Source organism: Neolamprologus brichardi, chromosome 3 (genome assembly GCF_056152115.1).
Source record: "Neolamprologus brichardi isolate AB-2024 chromosome 3, ASM5615211v1, whole genome shotgun sequence".
Classification (NCBI taxonomy): domain Eukaryota; kingdom Metazoa; phylum Chordata; class Actinopteri; order Cichliformes; family Cichlidae; genus Neolamprologus; species Neolamprologus brichardi.
In genome coordinates, this window is record NC_142106.1 from 8248897 (window position 1) to 8269112 (window position 20216).

The 20216-nt window shown below is 39.7% G+C and overlaps 2 protein-coding genes across 2 annotated transcripts in view; both read right to left on the reverse strand.

Moving 5' to 3' along the window:
- The window catches only part of LOC102795448 (uncharacterized), a 47498-nt gene extending 36093 nt beyond the window's left edge, over positions 1-11405 (reverse strand). Inside the window, exon 1 of the mRNA XM_087832326.1 lies at positions 11359-11405. The gene's annotated coding sequence lies outside the window, so the exon portion shown is untranslated. The remainder of the gene's footprint in view (positions 1-11358) is intronic.
- LOC102795168 (uncharacterized) lies at positions 4185-6502 on the reverse strand. Its single transcript, XM_087832287.1, has 2 exons — positions 6432-6502; positions 4185-5984 (listed from the first exon to the last, which is right to left on the reverse strand). Exons 1-2 carry the CDS (start codon positions 6447-6449, stop codon positions 4740-4742), a joined length of 1263 nt encoding a protein of 420 aa, XP_087688413.1. The 5' UTR covers positions 6450-6502; the 3' UTR covers positions 4185-4739.
- Positions 11406-20216: the final 8811 nt, after the last annotated feature.

A 20216-nucleotide genomic window follows, 5' to 3' on the forward strand; every position in this document is an offset into this window, starting at 1 on the left:
GCCATAAACATACTTTCACGCCAGGCCGCATTTCAAAGTGGTGCTCCATGAGAGTCCTGCAGACAGGCAGGAGGGAGAATACATCTGCAAACCACTGTTGCAATACAGGAACATCTGATTTATTGGAATGTGTGAGATGTTAACCACAATAACTCTTAAACACACTGTCTGAAAACTTCATGCCCACAGCACGTTTTTGAGAAAAATCAAAATTTTTGTCCTTGAAGATCATTTCAGAGTTTTTAATGAGCTGCAGGAACCCTGTTCAGTGTGCGTGGAGAACAGCCCAATCTCCTCCTGTGATAAACTTCCACATGTACGACTGAAAACAGTTAAATTACTTTGAATCTGAAATCATGGGTCACACTACTTGTTGTGAGACCATTTCTTTATTTTTCACAACAAACTGTTTAATAAGATAAACTTTACACAGAGTTCATCAAATATAACTAATGCTTTAACATTATCAGGATTTCATAATACAAACTTCAAATCAACAAGAAAACAGCTGCAAAACAAGATGTGGACTTCAAGGACACAGTAAATACACTAAAGTTAAAGGAGGAGCCAAAAATAGAGGTTTAATAGAATTTGAATGAACTAAAAGTAGTCACCTGTGATCTTTAAAATGGTCCAGATGCGTGCTGCTGTTTTGCTTCAACATTTCTGTTGTGTGAATAAGAATGTGTTCTTTGCCTAATTAAAGAAAGGTTGCCCTGACTCACACCTCCATCTTCTGGTACAAACTGGTATTACATGGAAGTACAGGCCAAAACCAGTTTAGCTTAAGTCTCTTATTTCTGAACATAAAGTCATAGCAGGGGTTGTTTCAAAGCAGGTTGACAGATTTAGTTCATTTTGGAAGTTTTGAGAGAGACTGCTGTAAAATTATTTGCAGTTTTGGGAGAAAAGGATTTAAGAGAAGGGATTATCACAGCAACAAATTAAATATGAATGAAGGATTTAAATTTAATCGAGGTTAAATGAATGAAGAAAATTTTTGGAAAGACTAAGAAAGTTCAAATAAAAAGAAATTGATATACATATCCATATCTGTAATTTTGATACAATATTAGCTTTGTATAAAAAAAAAAGAAAGAAGAAGACATTCCTATAACTTTAATAATACAGTAACAAGTACAACTACTAAACACTACTGTGTCCTAGGGGAACAAAGATTAAAATGTAACAGGGATAACATTTTAGAGAATTAAAACCCCTCAAAGGAAAAAGAACTTGATATACAGGGTGGGCCATTTATATGGATACACCGCAATAACATGGGAATGGTTGGTGATATTAAAGTCCTGTTTGTAGCACATTAGTATATGTGAGGGGGCAAACTCCTTAAGATGGGTGGTGACCATGGTGGCCATTTAGAAGTTGGCCATCTTGGACACAACTTTTCATTTTTCAATAGGAAGAGGGCCAGGTGACACATCAAACTTATTGGTAATGTCACAAGTCTCTTCCGACATGGACAAGGGAGTCAGAAGAGACTCTGCAGGGGTGATTTGAGTCAACTGACTGGGATGTTCTTTGTGATTCCAATCAGGACAATATTGACAATCTGACAGGCTGTGTAACAGATTATATCAAATTCTGTGTGGACACTGTGGTCCCCAAAAAAACCATTCTGTGCTTCCCCAACAATAAACCCTGGGTTACCAAAGACATCAAAGCAACCTTAAACAAGAAAAAAAGCTTTCAAAAATGGTTACAGAGCTCAGCTGAAACTGGTGCAGAAGGAGCTGAAAGCCAAGATTGCAGAGAGTAAAGAGTCCTACAGACGGAGGCTGGAAAGCAAACTGCAGGAAAACAACACCAGGGAGGTGTGGAATGGAATCACGGACCTGAGACAAAAGAGTGGTGTTGGGATGGATGGGGACGTCAAAAGTGCTAACAACCTTAATCTGCACTTCAATAGGTTTGACTGCCCTGCGTCTCCTGTCTCCACACCCAGCTATTCCCATCTTCTCCTTTCGCCTCCCCCCTCTCCTGCCCCCTCAGACTGTCTCACCCTGTCCCTCTCAGCAGATGACATCAAAAAAGAATTGGGCAGACTCCACTCCAGCAAAGCTGCTGGCCCTGATGGTGTCAGTCCCAGGGCCCTCAGGTGCTGTGCTTCCCAGCTGTCTGGAGTTCTACAACAGTTCTTCAACATGAGTCTGGAAATGCAGAGAGTCCCATCACTCTGGAAGACATCCTGCCTGCTTCCTGTCCCTAAAAAGATCAACCCATCGACCCCCGGTGACTACAGGCCAGTGGCTCTGACCTCACATGTCATGAAGACGCTGGAGAGACTCATCCTGAAACATCTGCGTCTTCTGGTGGAGCCTTGGCTGGACCCCCTGCAGTTTGCTTATCAACCTTGTATCGGCGTGGAGGATGCCATCATCTACCTGCTGGACCAGGCTTATTCTCACCTGGACATTGTTGGGAGCACTGTGAGGGTCATGTGCTTTTAACACAATCAGACCATCACAGCTGTGGAATAAGCTCACAGAAATGCAGGTGGATGCCCCAGTGGTTGGTTGGATTACGGACTATTTAACAAGTCGACGACAGCATGTCCAACTGAAGAGCTCCCGCTCAGATAACATCCTGAGCAGCACAGGTGCGCCGCAGGGGACGGTCCTATTACCCTTCCTCTTCACTCTCTACACATCTGACTTCAGGTACAAGTCTCAGTCATGCCATCTGCTTAAATTCTCAGATGACTCTGCCTGTGGGCAGAGTCATCCGAGAATTTCTGGGCTGTGGGATGGACAGGAGGAGGAGTACAGGAGTGTGGTCGACAGCTTCGTCGAGTGGTGTGAGCTAAACCACCTACAACTTAACATCACAAAGACAAAGGAACTGATTATGGACTTTAGGAAGCAGGCTCCTCCTCCTAACCCTGTCATCATCAGAGGGGCTGATGTGGAGATAGTTGAGGACTACTGGTACCTGGGGGTACACTTGGACTGTAAACTGGACTGGACCAAGAACACCAATGCTATCTTCAAAAAAGGGCAGAGTTGGCTTTTCCTACTGAGGCGACTCAGGTCCTTCAATGTTGGTAGGAAAATGCTGACCATGTTCTATCACTCGGTGTTGGAGAGCGTCATGTTCTTTGCAGCTGTGTGCTGGGGAAGTGGGGTGAGGACAGCTGATGCCAAAAGGCTGAACAAACTTGAGAACCTGGAGGAGGTGTCTGAAAAAGAGGTGTCTGAAAAGAGAATGCTAAAAAAAGCTTGTTTCTATCATGGACAACCCCTCCCACCCCATGCACGCTCCCATGATGGACCATCAGAGCAAACACAGCAAAAGACTCATTGCCCCGAAATGCAGAACTGACCGCCACAGTAAATCCTTTGTGCCAGTGGCAATAAGACTGTAAGACTTCCTCACTCTGTAGGTAATTTTCCTGAGACGATTACCAATGTTATTCTGTTCCCTTTCAGACCGTGTAATATTACCCAACAGTACCTTATTGAATATTTGTTTCATCCCCCCATCATACGCTGCTACTCCCTTTATTCTATTGCACAGTACTTTGTCACTTTCTAGAATCGCCTGCACTGATAGTTAAGTTATTTATTCACCAGGATATAGTTATATATATTACATCGTTAGTTATCCGATACTATGTCTTGCACTATCCTACTGTATATTACTGTACACTACTATTCTTATTGTATATATTGTATATCTTATATCTTATTCATCTGTTCCTCTGTCTCTCCTGCTGCTTTGAGCATGTACATGACAAAAGAATTTCCCTCGGGATAAATAAAGTTATTCTTATTCTTATCTATACATGCAGCTTCCTAAATGTAACTTTCAGGATTATTCACTGCAAGTCCAGAAATCAGAGCTACCTCACCAGATCCAAATGTGACATCAGCTGACACTCTTTACATGAGATTCCATCTGAACTCGGTGGAGCCTGATCTCAAGGTTTTAAAGTCCAACCCTGAAACCAGAAGAGGATCTTTCTCTCTCTTCAGATTCATTGTGATCCAATGATTTCAGTCCTGAATAATCAGGCTGATGTTTGCACAGAGCAGATAATGAAGTGAATGCACATTGGTAACAGTGAAACAGTTTATGTACAGCTTGGGGTCACAGCTGAAGTTCACTTCCATGTGAGTACATTCATGTTTGTTACGATGACCTGATTGTGAGAAGCTTTTGTCACAGTGTCTGCAGTTGTATGGTGTCTCTTCTTTGTGGATTCGCTTATTGCTTTTTCTTTAAGCTCACGTGCAGTGGTGAAGGATGACCCATACTGGTCACAGATGTACTTTTTGACCCCGCTGTGGAAGAGTTCATGCATTTTTAATGTACTTGGTGTGTGGAAGCCTCTCCCACATTCTTTGCAGTAGTTCATTTTGTCTCCAGTGTGTCTACGTTGACATGGCTTAAAGTCCCGTTGATGATTGAAGGTTTTTCCACAAAGGCCACAGAGAAACGCTTTCCCACCACCACAGTGACGACAGGGCTGAGAACTGGATCCATCTTTATCACTCTGCTTCTATGCAAAGACAGTATAAGTCAACTCTGCCAATATCCAATTGCATTTCACTGTTTACATTATAACACTCAGCTTACTGGGTGAAAATGCCTCCTCATTTTTCCAAACAGTTCATTCAGTATAATTCCATAAGTTTACTGATCAAACTTGTTCCAAAAACTCGGGTTACAATTACAAGATAAAACATAAACACATCCTCACAGTAACTGCACTTGTAGAGTTAATTTCTGGTGTGGATCTGTTGGTGTTTTTTCAGGTGATGTGGAGCTTTAAAAGTCTTCTGACACAGGTCACATTTGTAAGGTCTCTCCTCAGTGTGGCTAAACATGTGTTGTTGTAACTGTGCATCTGTTGTAAATGGTTTCCCACACTGATCACAGCAGTAAACATCATTTCCAGTGTGAATCCGTAGGTGAATATTTCGGTACTTTTTTTCACTGAACCTTTTTCCACAAAAGTCGCAGCTGTAGGCCTTAATTCCAGAGTGGGTAACTAGATGCCTCTGTAAGTCGCTATTTTGAGCAAAAGCCTTACCACACAACTCACAGCTGTGTGCTTTAACTCCACTGTGGATGATATGGTGTGATTTTAGGCCTTGACGATGGGTAAAAGACTTTCCACACAAGTTGCAGCTGAATGCTTTAACTCCACTGTGGATGAGTTGGTGTGTTTTTAAGCTATCAGCCAGGGCAAAAGACTTTCCACACAAGTCACACCTGTGAGGTTTAACTCCACTGTGGATGAGTTGGTGTGTTTTTAAGTTTTGGGCTTGATTAAAAGACTTTCCACACAAGTGACAGTAGTGTGCTTTAACTCCACTGTGGATGAGTTGGTGTGTTTTTAAGTTTTGAGCCAGAGTAAAAGACTTTCCACACAAGTCACAAATGTACGGTCTAACTCCACTGTGGATGAGTCTGTGTGTTTTTAAGCATCCAGCCCGGGTAAAAGACTTTCCACACAAGTCACAGCTGTAAGGTTTAACTCCACTGTGGATGAGTTGGTGTATTTTTAAACCTCCAGCCTGAGTAAAAGACTTTCCACACAACTCACAGCTGTAAGGTTTAACTTCACTGTGGATGACTTTGTGTTTTTTTAGACCTCCAGCCAGAGTAAAAGATTTTCCACACAAGTCACAGCTATACGCTTTAACTCCACTGTGGATGAGTTGGTGTGTTTTTAAGTTTTGAGCCAGGGTAAAAGACTTTCCACACAAGTCACAGCTATACGCTTTAACTCCACTGTGGATGAGTCGGTGTGTCTTTAAGCTTTGAGCCAGGGTAAAAGACTTGCCACACAAGTCACAGCTGTACGCTTTAACTCCACTATGGAAGAGTTGGTGTCTTTTTAATTCTCCAGCCCGGGTAAAATCCTTCCCACACTGATCACAGCTGTATGTTTTCTCTCCCTTTTTTCTGTGAGGTTTGCCGGCCTCCTGAGAGTGCTGACTTTTCGCCTCATGTTGGTCCTGCAGTGACAGAGATACAAACAGAGGCAGTGAGTGAAATGCAGTCATGGAACAAACTGAAACGTTAGTGGAATTTAATGTGACAACAAACACATTGTTGGTGTGTTTCCACCACATTCTGGTTATAGTATCACATTACAATGATGTGCTACAATGGGAGTTGTAATTAAAATGACATTATTGAAGAAATATTGATCAGCGGAGAAAATCATTTTACTCATAAAAAAATGTGAGTTTAAATGATGATATTGTTGTTTCAATGTGTGTAGATAAAATATCATGTTTGTATTTTCTTGTAACTGCTGTGGTTTTTGATTTTGAATGTAGATTCTATATATATGGAGGAGCCCAGGATGCAAAAGATAATGCTGCTGTTAACGTGTTTTTAAAAACCAACCAACTGTGCACACAGTTTCAATAACAGTGTAACTGTGATGTTTTTCTCACTTTTTGTGTTGAAGTCATTGTTTCCTCTGTAGTGGCTGAGCTGAGTCCAAATGGCTGAAATTGTTCCTCTGTTGCTCTACCAGCCTCTTCTGCTCCTGTTACTCAGCTGGGACACATAAAGTATATACACACATCCCTGACAAAAAGAAACAGAGCAAATAAACATTACTATGCTCCTCAGTGACAACAATACCTATGAAGCTTCAAGGTGAAACCTCAGATAGAAAGTAATCAGTTGCCTACAACAATCTAAAAGGGAAAAAGCCACTGACTGCCCTACATATCACTGCCTAAGAGTCCCGGAAATGGCTTATGTATAAAGAAGGTTAATAGTTGGTTCTAGCAGTTAAAATGTTCTTGCTTGTACATTTCTTTGGACAATATTATATAGGTGCATTCTATCTTATGTAGGAGACATGTTTATCGTGACACAAAGAACATGTTTTTGTTGCACTGCTATTATCGCAAGGTTTGGGCGTGATCATATAGGCTGTGAGGCCCATGTTTAATAATCACGCTTAGTTCAGTGAGCTATCCTACAGAAGCCTGGTTGGCCTCTACTAACTGGTATTTTCTTGCAATTGTATTGCAACATTGTGAAAATTTGTAATGTATGGTGTTCTAATTATTTTATGTTTTAATTTAGAATACACAAGACTGTAAAGTAATTCTTCTAGGACAGTGGTTCTTAACCTTTTTGCAGGTACCGAACCCCACCAGTTTCATATACTCAATAAGATTTTTTTCGAATTCAAGACATGCATATATTTTTTTTACTGGGCCGTGTATGTCATAGCGGAGGTTCTGCCGAACCCCTGAGACCGACTCACCTACCCCCTAGGGTTCGATCGAACCCAGGTTAAGAACCACTGTTCTAGGACCTCCAAAGTGACAGGTGGCCATAGGGGATTTTTTTTTGTTAACCCTTTAAGACCTACCATAGAATCAAGTCAGCCAGAGCTTATATTATATTTTTACCTGCTGTAGTGCCATTTTTGGGAGCATTTCAAGTTGATATACATCAATACAACCATTATAGCCCAAATTTTAATAATATGTATGCATTAAGTGCATAGTAATTACATAAATTGCAAAAAAGTGCAATAAATTACAAAAAAAATAAAAATTGTTTTTTTTTTAACATATATTTCCAATTAGAGAAATTTAAGAGGCTTATCCCTCAAAACTGTAAATACAAAAAAGTTGCACAAACTAGTTTCCCACCACAGGAAATTAATTTTGAGTGTCTTCATAGTTTTATTTTTGAAATACACCAATTTTTATATACTGCAGGAAAAACGAAAATAAATATTATAATGCAAATTTGCAAAAACAAAAAATAGCATATGCATCAAAATAAACTATTTCCAGCAGTGCAATATGAGGCCTAAGCATCCCAGAAACGACACAGAAAGTCATAAAGTCAAACATAACTTTTAAAAACCCCAGTATAGGCTCATAAGGCCCTGATGGTAAAAAACTACAACTACCGCAAAATGACGTCACTTCCGGTTTCGGGCAGGTAATGGCGGACATGCAATAGTTTGCGCTGATGGACGTAGAAAGTGTTACAAACAGCTGATCGGATAAGCAAAGCGTGTTTCTGGAATATTGTGTTTTTGTTGCTAAAAAACAAAAACGATTTTAAATTTTTTTTGTGGTTTATTGCAATTTATTGCACTTTATGTAATTACTATGCACTTAATTCATACATATTATTAAAATTTAGACTGTAAAGTACGACTGTTTAGTACGACTGTTACGGATGTATAGCAACTTGAAATGCTCCCAAAAATGGCACTATAACATGTAAAAATATAATATAAGCTCTGGCGGACTTGATTCTCTGGTAGGTCTTAAAGGGTTATTATTCAGAAACCTAAAGTACGTGTCAGCAGCAGAATGGACCTAAAAATAAATGTTTGTTTCAGTTCTATGAAGCTTTGAGTATTTTTGGATTAGTAGCACTGCTGTGTTTGTTGCATCATATTGCTCTAATTGTTTATATGCATTATATATTCTGAGGTAAGTTGATCTATAGTGTTACGTCATATTCTATAAGGATGTTAAGTGTTTGTAGACTTTCTGCCCAGTTTGACCCATTTAGCAGAAGTCAGCCTGTTTAAGGCTCTGATATCTATTCTGTATGACTTAAAGCAGTTATGACATGGTCTGATTTACTCACCCAATAAAGGAATATTTAATATATCAGTCTACTCTTCATTCTATCAGAAACAGTTATCACAGCTTGAACATTTTCTTTTCACACATGTATGTAAGCATTGAGTCGAATTTAGTAATGCCAACAAAATGAAATAAGAGTATTTATCTTATATATATATATATATATATATATATATATATATATATAGTAAAAATCTCCCAATTCTTTGAATCTTTGGGCTGAAGGAAGGACAATACTCGGTGTATAAATGCTCAATCAACAATCCTTTATTTCCATACAATTTTCACACAATGAGCATAAAAACCATCCGGATGGGGAGAGATGCATGAGAGGGTCACAGCAAGTCTCAAAATGGTGGTGTGTTACACAGCTTTTTATACTTTCTACTGGCCCCCACCTGGTCATAAACCTAAACAATCACAGTCCCTTATCTGTCATGACGCCTAAGTTATGACCTCGGGCTCCCTGTCTTTCTACCTCCTACAAGAGTGGGGGCACAGAATGTTGTTTGCTCTTGCTGTTACCAGCCCAGGGTCCTTCGCACGCAACATTCTCAGAAATTATTTAAGCAGTCTGACATGACAAGAAAACAGTGTAAAACATTCACGGCAGATAAATGGTGGCGCCCACCTGTCTAACAGAACCCAAAGATGGTCACATTCTTTTAATCCCCAAAGATATACTGGAATATTTGTCTAACATACTACAAAGATGGTCGTGTTCTTTAACCTAAAAATATAAGGGAAACTAAGCTACATAGAATAATGATCTCACAATATATATATACACTGTCAAAGATACTTGTCTGTCAGTGAAGATATAAAGTTATAGTAAATAAAGACAAATGCAACTTATTTGACACAGAGTTTAAGTTCACTGCTGTAATAACTAATAATGATTAATATAAAAATAACTTTTATATTTGCCATATTATATTTACATTACCAAAGTGAGATGACTTTAGTCTCATGAACAACATCAGCTAATTGTTATTTACTAACTAATCTTAAAATGACTGTTCAGTAGAAAAATGAAGCCCAACAATCATGTTTTTACAGTTTCACGGTCTCAGCCTCAGATACTCAAAAAATCAAACAAAGCTAAAATTAAAATAAATAGATGAAAAAAAAAAAACATTTTCTCCTCCATTTCTGTCAAACAATGCTGCATGAAACCTTTCCAGCAGTTAGTATCATAAGCTGTCCAGCTTTTTCTATCAAAACACTTTTTACAAATCCTGCTGGAATATGTCAGGTTACAGCTGCAGTCAAAGCACGATGGAAATAAGTGAACAAGCAAGCAAACGCTCAGCTTCTCATGCTGAGCTAATGATTAGTTGGTGTTGGTTTCCTCTCACTCTTCTTTTAACGTGTTCACAATTAGGGCTGGGCCATATCATACCGTTCACAGTAATACCGGCGTAATTTTGGGCAACGATAGGAAATATCGCGATAGAATATGGGTAAAACGCGCATGCGCAGTGCCTGTGTATACATACAAAGGCACTGCGGCGACGCAGAATGAGAAGAGTGAAAGTAGATCATTAAATGAAACAGATGAACCAGAATTGGTTTGTAAAAATGCTGCAACTTCAGTGGTGTGGAACTGGTTTAGCTTTCGCCCATCAGATACACAACAAAGCACTACTTTTGGTAGAACATGCTAGCGGGCCGTCGTTATTACCGTGTTGTTTGGAAAATACGGCACACTTAAAATCAATCCTTTGATTTTTCTGAAAATCGACATTGCCCCTTATAATCCCGTGTGCCTTATGTATGAATTCTGGTTGTGTTTACTGACCTCAGAATGATTTTATGTGGTACACAGTGCTCGAAAATCTGTCAAATGTTTAGTACGACTTTGCTAAGCTACGAAGCCGCACTGCTTGATGGATTGTCGGAGCATTACGGGTACCGTAGTCAGGAGCCTCGCGGAGTGATACGTATTGTGCTTCAACATAATATTATCGTATTGTGTATGTATAACCTCTTTTTAAGTTTTGTGGATATTATACATGGTTATGCTGAGGATATGTCAGCCAATTTCCACTGGAAATGCCTTTTGGTTAAACTGTCAGCGAGGAATTTGCACTGTTACGTTTTTATATAACTTGAACGCACATAAAAAAAACAGCTGCTTGTTTCAGTGAAAATACATTGATGGGGTTTTTTGCACTAATAAAGTTGTGGAGTTTTAAAGTATTTTGTCTAGTGTCAATTATATCGTTATCGCAAATTTTCAAATGTATATCGTGATAAATATTTTAGGTCATATCGCCCTGCTCTATTCACAATAAACTCTTAACAGACCGAGAAGAGCAACAGAAGAGCTCATTCAGGAGCTGTTGAAGTTCTTCACGGATTCTTTTTGATGGGAGCGACCAGGCGGATATTTTTATTTCCAGAATCAGACATCTTTATTAGCGCTGGAAAAAAATAAAATACAGATGCATCTGTAGATCATCCTATGAAGTCCTATTCTAAAGGCTGATTGCCCTCCCCCAGGCTTGTACCTGTGGATTCATGTCCTGGGGGTTGGCTGTTCTCCTGCCCTGCACCCCATCCTTTTGTTCATATTCCAAGACTATTTTTCTATATGTATTCTTACCCCTAGCAACCGCCATATTATAATGTTGCAAGCAATCACAAACTCTACTCCAATGTATACCAAGCAATCTATTATTCTCACCAGAGATAAACTCAGCATAAACTGCAGCCACATTAAAGTTAGCTCGATGCTTACCTTTAGATGAGCCCACAAACCGAGAGAAACTCCGTGATGAAGCTGGAAGTCTTTCCAAACAGGAAACAGATCAGGGAGCAGAGACCCACGTGGTTCACGCTGATCTGAGCTGCGATCCAGGAGACAAGGGTGTGCAGATCGATGCAGATATCGATCCAAACGTTGGTAGTGGTATATGTTCCTGTAAGTTTACTACTTTACTCCCGTTTCATGAAAAAGCAGCTCTCTCTGCTCGACTCCACTCTTACGCACACACTTTGCTCCTCCCCCTTTACCGGGCTCTGCTGTGATTTGTTGCTGTGCGATCACGTGACTCAGCTGCACAAGGTAACCACGTGGGGTATTTCAAAATTAGGGCCTATCTCCTTTTCCTAAACTCTTTTCCGTGGCTCGAGGAAAACGTCATCGTCGGGAGGAGATTTGCTAAGGACTCAGGGAAAGAGAGGAGCGATGCTGAGAATTGGAACAGCCTTACACTCGTCTCTCTGTAACAACGTGACACCGGATGTCCGCCTGTTGAAACTACAGAAGATGGCAAGGGTGTAGATTTGGTTTTGGCATTGGTGGGGACGGATGATTCAACCACCGAACCCTGCCCTATTTCTTTTTTTTTTTCTGTTTTTCCCCTTTTTGTCTTTGCTTCTTTATAAAAAAGGAGAAATATACTTGCCTACATATGCTATTCTACATGCTTTTAAACCATTTAAAATTACAATTTATATTTTTACATTTGAATTATATAACAAATGACTGACTAAGTATTTTAGACTTCAGTTTACTTCAGCCATATTTCATATGAATCAGGTATCATACAAACATAAAAATAGCTTCAAATACAGTCATGACAATAAAAGAATATGACTTTAAGGACTTAACAACATTACTTCAGTTATAGGACACCAACATCTGTTATATTTTGGCACTAAGGGAAAACTGAATGACCTGGTGGTTTTGTCCATAAAACTACTCATCTAAGATTACCACAAAGCAGGGGCGATTCTAGGATCAGAGCTTTGAGGGTGCTGAGCTCCCAGAGAGCTGCCCAGCCAGCCAAGATACACTTTACTCGTCACAATGAGACTTCTTCCCTGTCTCTGTCAGTCCCTGCATCCCTACATGTCTCCAGTTGTCCCGAGTTCTCTCTGTCTGTCTTCTCAGTGCATTTAAACCCCTGTTCCTCCCTGTCCTCATCGTCTGTTGTCTTCATCTCCACCATCAGTCATCATAATTTTACCATCTCTGTGCAAGTCTGCAAATTTCTTTATTAAATCACAATATTCTTAAATTCATCAAGTCTCTGCCTGGGTCCTCGTCACAAAACATGACATCACTGTTTTGTACATTTTAACAATTTAATCCCCACATTGTGAAAGAAAAGCAAAACACTTTTTTGAAAAGTTTGTAACAAAACCATCAAATCAAATCTAATAAAGTTTGTTTAAATGCTGCAAAAGAAGAATGGATTGGAATAAAAAAAAAAATACATATCCTAACCTTAATTACTGGGGGAGAATAATGAATGATGCTCATAGTGAGTAAGATGTAACATCGTCCGAACGCATTTGTTGGACAGAGATTAACTTTTAATGTGTATGTATAATTTAATACAGATACATAAAAAAACACTCCTGAAACAGAATCAATTATTACAAATAAATTATTACAAATAAATTATTACAAAATATGAAAAAAAGAATATAAAAATGGAGGCAACTTTGCCTGTGGTAGAATGTATACAATGCATGAAAAAATCTTTACTGCAGATACTAATTTTGTGTTGTAAGATTTATGAGTTTCATGCTTTCATAGTGGTACTTGGGAGAGCTTGACATTTTTATCAGGTGGTACACACTGTAAAAAGTTTGAGAAACACTGATAAGTGTATGTGTGCTTTTGGAAAACATTTAAAGCTGCAGTACAGAATCTTTGACACAAGCTTAAAACATTTTTAGAATATAAACAGAGCATCTGCTTCTCTTTACAGCTCCTCACTCCACCAGGGCACCGTTTGGCAGTTTTTTGATACTGTGCAAATGTGATGTACGTACTGCAGCAGTCATACAGACAAGTGGACGGTCCAAAAGTTGGCCTACCTGTTACTGGCTGAGGTTTTAGTAGAGTTGTGGCTGAACCACATAAAAATATATCATTAATTTTAATCTCCCCAATCAATTATAATGTTATATGAGTATGAGTAAAATCAGGTTTTTCCTCTTTGTCAGTTTAACAGTTTATATTGTGCCTCTCCCTGTTCCCTGTCTGTTTTCTTACCTGGTTCTTCCTGACCTTGTACTTTCTCCTCACGTTCCCCTTTCCTCTCTCCTTCTTCGGACTGACAATCATACACAAATAGATTGTATACAATTAGATGAAAAATTAAATAAATATAAAAAAAAATACTATTAAGATCACTAACAAAAAGTCCTCTCTCAGTGTACTTTCAACCAAAAGGCAAATAACCAAACCACATGTACACCTAATAAAATATATAAACATTGAAACACTGATCCAACATTATTCTTGATTGATGGATCATTTGATTTTACACTTTTACCTGAATGTGGCTCCTTAACTTCCTTATATCCATTATTAACCTGGCTGCCTCTCTGTACAAAACACACACACCGGGAGTTATAAGGTTAATGGGCATTCAGTCAGTTAGCTAGTTAGTATCCATTTCAAACAGGACAGTGGTAACAACAGCAGGCTACGGACAATTTTAAGTTTTAGATTTTAAATAGTCTGTGTACATTTCAATGGGAGCAACAGGACGGTCATATGTCGCTGATTTTACTACAGAGCAGGACGGATTGTAGGGTAGCAAACATCATCGAAAAACATGTTTTCAACACTGCAGGTTACCTGGTGTAATGTTTTTCAGTTAAAAAGAAACATGGTCTGACTCCTACCAACTATATAAAGAGTAACTGAAGGTTAAATGCAGCCAACATGTCCTGTTTTAAGCCAGGCACTTACACCTCTGCTCCGCTGCGTCTCAGCCACCATCGCTCTGGCAGCCAGGATGCTAGCTAGAGCCAGAGCAGGGGAGAGGCAAGCTGGAACAAACCCTTTTGGGAGGGGGGGGGGGGGTTATCTATACTTTTGTTGCTAAAGTGTTATGTCTCAACCAAGTACTGTATGCTTTTTATATTTTTAGTAGTGTGTCACACAAACAGCAAATATTGTCAAAAAAGTAAGAAATCTTTGCGGGTGCTTCGATTCATTTTGGGGGTGCTGAATGAGACGCAGACCTTCACAATAAAACAGGAAACAAGAAATCCCTCTAGGTCACAGACTAGACACAGAACTAAATACAAATACAGGTCATTTTCCATTATAAATACATTTTACTTACTAACTATAAAAGAACAAACTGAGAAAATATTCAACTACTGCTAGAGAATTATCTTGATTTTTTACAACAAGTTGAACAAATAAAAACACTTTTTCACCATGTCAGTGGCTGCTGGTTTGTTTCCAAACACAAACATCCTGCACTGAAGGTCAGACACTGAATGATGTGCCAGCTGTTATCAGGCTGAGGTTGTGGTTTAATCTTTATTTTCATATCAATTCAATAACCAAACCACAACAAAATAAAAAATTCTGTCCCACACCTTTATCATGTACATCAATGATATATGTAAAAAATCTGAGATTTTACAGTTTACTTTATTTGTGGATGATATAATATTTTCTGTGCTGGAGAGAATTTACAGCAGCTTTTGGGAATTGTCATAAGTACCGCATAGGTACAGAATTGCCTATGAAAAAAAATGTTGACACCAGTTGACATGATAGTCAGTCACATTAAAATGTAAATAAAAAGTAGAAAAATAATCCTTAAAATGGTAAATGGCCTGTATTTGTATAGCGCTTTACTACTCCCTAAGGCTTTACACGTTCAGTCATCCACACATTCACACACAGGTGATGGCAAGCTACAATGTAGCCACAGCCGCCCTGGGGCGCACTGACAGAGTTCCTAAAAGCAGATGGCACCACATCATATTTACTGTCACTCATCTGAGAAAGAAAGTGTAACAACACTCCAAAATATATTAAACACACAAGTTACAACTGAGCAAGATTTCAATTTTAGATAAAGACGCAAAAATACAATTTAATGTTGTAACTTTGATGTTCACCTTCATTCTAACCTCATAAGAGGAAAAGGAAGAGAAAATGTATCACATTTTACATTAACACCATCCTCCCTCATGGTTTACATATGGCCACTAGAGGGAAATGTTGTGCTTTAAACACTAACATGGTTACAAACAGATCATCAGTGTTCTCTCATTTCTCCCACTGTGACCCAAACATCAGGGTCAGTAGGCCATGTTGTTGTACATGTTGTAGGATGTATTAGAAACACATGTGCAGGACAGAGGAGAGAGGAGGCTGCACAGGTGATCCTTTCCAGAAGCTTCTTTAATGTATCAAAGAGGTGTGACACACAGGTACAGCATACAACCATGGAGGGAGAAAGGAGGGAGGAAGACTCTTTAAACAGCGTGTCAAACTGTCTGTCTTTCAAGGTCTGTAACTTTGGTTCATACTGTCAATTTAAAATGAGCATAAAATCAAATGTGAAGAACACTGTAACACTTTGTTTCCTTCACTCCTCTTATCACTTCTACCTCTTCTTAAAGTCAATAAAGAGTTCTTTTACTGATGGCATGAAGTTGGCTTTAATGTTAGTTGTAAGGTCTTGGGGTTGTTACAGCTTCACCTTGATCACAAACTACGCCACCGTCGAACTAAAACATAACATAAAATTCAATGAAATAGTAAGACAAGTGAAATAAAGACATAAAATGATCTATATAACATACAAACATACCTCGCTGGCTGACCCATGCTTTGAGGCAGAAATGAGCACTTTACAGATACTTTTAAGAACAACTTTCTCTTAATTAAATTGGCTTCTCTTGCTTCAACTTGCCATGGGCGTGCACATGAACATGGGCGTGCATCTCCCTCAGGTGCACCAGTGGAACCAACATGCAGTACAATAGTTCCTACATGAGAATTTTCACAATAAATGACCTAATGGCATATAAAATATGCATAGTGCAAAACAAAATACATTAACTGAAAGTAAGGCAGTAAAACTCCCACCAAATCACAAAACTATTGTGATTTCTACTTAAACACATTATAATAGGAACATGTTTACATTTTAGCATTTATTCTGCTTCTAGCAATAACACAGTTTTGTGTACTGTTTTTAGCTCTGGATCATTGGGCTTGACTTCCGTAAACTTGCCATTTTCAACGGGTAGCTCGCTTTGCCACAAAAATTCTGGACCTTTAAACCAGTTAGAGTTGAGTAGCTGTTGGACAGTGAGCCCTCTTGATGCATGGTCTGCGGGATTACTTTCAGATGGTACATGATGCCACTGTTGTGGGTCTGTGAGTGACCGTATCCTTTGAATCCTATTTGCCACAAACACGTGAAATCTCTTTGCATCATTATTCACGTATCCCAACACTACCTTGGAATCTGTCCAGAAGTGTTCTTCAAGATCACTTATCTCCAGTTCATTTCTTAACATTGCACTTGTTCTTGCTGCAACAACTGCAGCCGTTAATTCAAGTCTAGGGACAGTAGTGACCTTGGTTGGGGCTACACGTGCCTTTCCCAGGACTAGGGCACAATGAACATCACCCTTTGATGTTACTGTTCTTAAATAACTACACTCTCCGTAGCCTGTCACACTAGCGTCTGAAAAATGGTGTAATTCACACTGTGCAATGTCTGTGTTTGCAGGTAAGACATGTCTTTGAACTTTCACCTTTGACAGGTTTTGAAGATCTAGGAGCCAGGATTCCCACTGTGTGCTGAGATCATCTGAGAGTGGCTCGTCCCATCCAACTTTCTCTTGACATAGCTGTTGCAGGATTTGCTTTCCTCTTAGGATGAACGGTGCCACAAATCCCAGTGGGTCATACACTGATGCTATTGTGCGCAGGATTCCTCTTCTTGTCATTGGGTGCTCTTTTACAGTTATTCTGAACTGAAACTCATCAGCAGAAACGCACCACTGAACACCAAGAGCCCTTTCCATTAATGGCTCTCCAAGTGCCAAATCTAAATCTTTAATACTTTCGGCACACTCTTCTCTCGGCAATGACTTTATCACATTTTCACTGTTTGATACGAACTTGTGTAATCTTAGTTTACCTGTGCTACACAGTTCTCTTGCCTCTTTGACTAGTTTTATGGCTTCTGGTTCTGACATAACACTAACAAGTCCATCATCTACATAAAAGTTCCTTTGAATGAACCTTACAGTGTTTGGAGTGAACTTTCCCTCACCTTGCGTGGCTAGATGTTTTAACCCAAAGTTGGCACAGCCAGGAGAAGAAGCAGCGCCAAAGAGATGAACCTTCATTCGAAAGACTGAGGGTGGAACGCTTAGGTCACCATGCTCCCACCATAGGAAGTGTAAGTAGTCCTGGTCTTGAGGTGTTACATGGAACTGGTGAAACATGCGTTCCACATCGCACATTACAGCAACGGAGCCCTTCCTGAACCTACAGAGCACTCCCACCAAAGTGTTTGTGAGGTCAGGCCCTGTAAGCAGGTGCGTGTTCAGTGAGGTGTCTTGATATTGTGCAGAGCAGTCAAAGACTACACGTATCTTGCCGGGCTTCTGAGGGTGGTATACCCCATGGTGGGGGATATACCAAACAGGGGTATTACAGAGTTCTTTCTCCGGCACTTTCTCTGCGTCACCACATGCTATCATGTTCGCCATAAAATTTGCATAGTCTGTGTAGTACCTTTGGTCCCTTTTGAATCTGCGTTCGAGACTACTTAAACGTTGCATTGCACCTGGCATGTTATTGGGAAGATTTGGTCTGTCGCTTTTGAAAGGCAGTGGCATTTCATAGTGTCCATCTAGCTTTTGCTTTATTCCTTCTTGTAGCTTTGTAATAAAGCGAACATCTTCTTGCGAAATGCTTGTCTCTTCCACTGCTCTCTCTGTAAAGTCTGATTCAAGTGCTTTGATTACATCTGGAAATGTTACTTCCTTTATTTGTGTCTTGCAGATGTAATGAACCTTATTCTTTAGCTTTGTGGGTGGCTCAGTCTCTGGTATAACTTGTTTTACAATGATGCGGTGACTTACTCCAATTACATCATTACCCGTATCACATGAATCACAGTAGCTGATGATGCTCCAACCCAAATCTGTTCTCTGAGCGTACGGCTGGTTTTCTTCACCACATACGACCTCTCTGGGCATTAAGGCTTGTGTGCAGTTGTACCCTAACAGGAGTCCTATTTCACAGTCCAAAGGGGGGGCAATATGTTCAGTGAGATGCTCCAAATGTGACCATGCCCTTGCAGTGTCTGGAGTAGGAATATGACTATGATTAGCAGGTATAAAGTCCCGTGTGTAAACAACTGGTACAGTGAGTTTCTTCTTGGAAAACAGTCCTCTTATTTGCAGAGCTTCAAGTTTTGTGCATGGTACAGTGGTTTTCTTGGATGACATTGTAGATAGATTGAGCTTAATTTGAGTTTTGGTTGTGTCCAAGTTGTTTGCTACTTCATTAAGAATAAATGAAGAATCACTCTGTGTGTCCAGCAGAGCGTAGATCAGTACTTCTTTACTGGGCTCATTTTGTGTGGATACGTAGACTGGGACTATTGCAGATGTCTGTGTGTTTTTACTTTCATGAGTCACTCTATTAGATGTGGTCTCATTGACTGTGTCTTGTGACTGTGTTACCTGATGCTGGGTTTCCTTCAGTTCACTTACTTGTTGCTCTTTAGGTGGTTCTTTCTTTGTCTCTTGTCTTGGTCTTTCTTCATGCAGGCATGTAGGATGCCGTTTTGAGCATGTGTTGCATGTCATCTTGTTGCTGCAGTTCTTGGAGAAATGGCCACTGTTTAAACAGCCAAAACATAATTTTTCACCTTGAATGAATTTGACTCTCTCAGCGACAGGTTTCTCAGTGAACTTACGACACTTGTGTAAGCCGTGTCCTGCTCTTTTACAAAACACACAAGAGACCATGCTTCTTTCAGTAGAGTTAGTTGTGAAGATTTTCACTGTATCTTGTCTCTTAGGAATGGATGTAGGTTGAGGTTTTGTCTTTGGTTGGTCAAAGTCACTTTGTCTTATGGCTTGGTATGATGTAATGGGATTACATGCGATACTTGCCTCCATTGACAGGAATGTTACAAAGTAACTGAAACGTGGGAATCTTTTGTGCTCCAGCTGGTACTCTGTAGCCTTTCGGTTCCACCTGTTACTTAACCAATCTGGTAGTTTAGCAGCAAGTCTTTGATTCTCAATGCCATCATTGAGAATGTTCAGATTCTCATTATTAGTCATTGCAGATTGGCAGCTTTGTAAAAAGTCCACAAACGTTCTTAGCTCTGCACTATTCTTTCCTGTCACCTTTGGCCAGGTATGTAACTTGTCTCTAAAGGCCTTAGCAATGACAAAAGGCTCTCCATAACGTTCATTGAGCATATTCCATGCTGCCTCATATGAGTCTTCAGAGCCAATCAGAAAATAGCCATCTAAGGCTTCCTTAACACAGCCACCAACATACTTCTGTAGAAAAAATATCTTTTCGGCAGTGGGAATGTTCTTTCTCTCTATTAGAGTCTGAAAAGATGCCTTCCAATGCTTAAACTTAAGTGGATCCCCACTAAATACCGAGGGCTCTGGAATAGGCAGTCTATTAGCTGACATAGCTTCTGCCAAAACCTTTACAAGCTCACCTGTGCTCTCATAAGTGACATTTAACTCTCTTCGTGGTTGTAAGGGTTGATTAGCAGTATTCTTGGACTCTGTTACCTGTAGGTTTGCAGGGTTTAGAGTGACTCT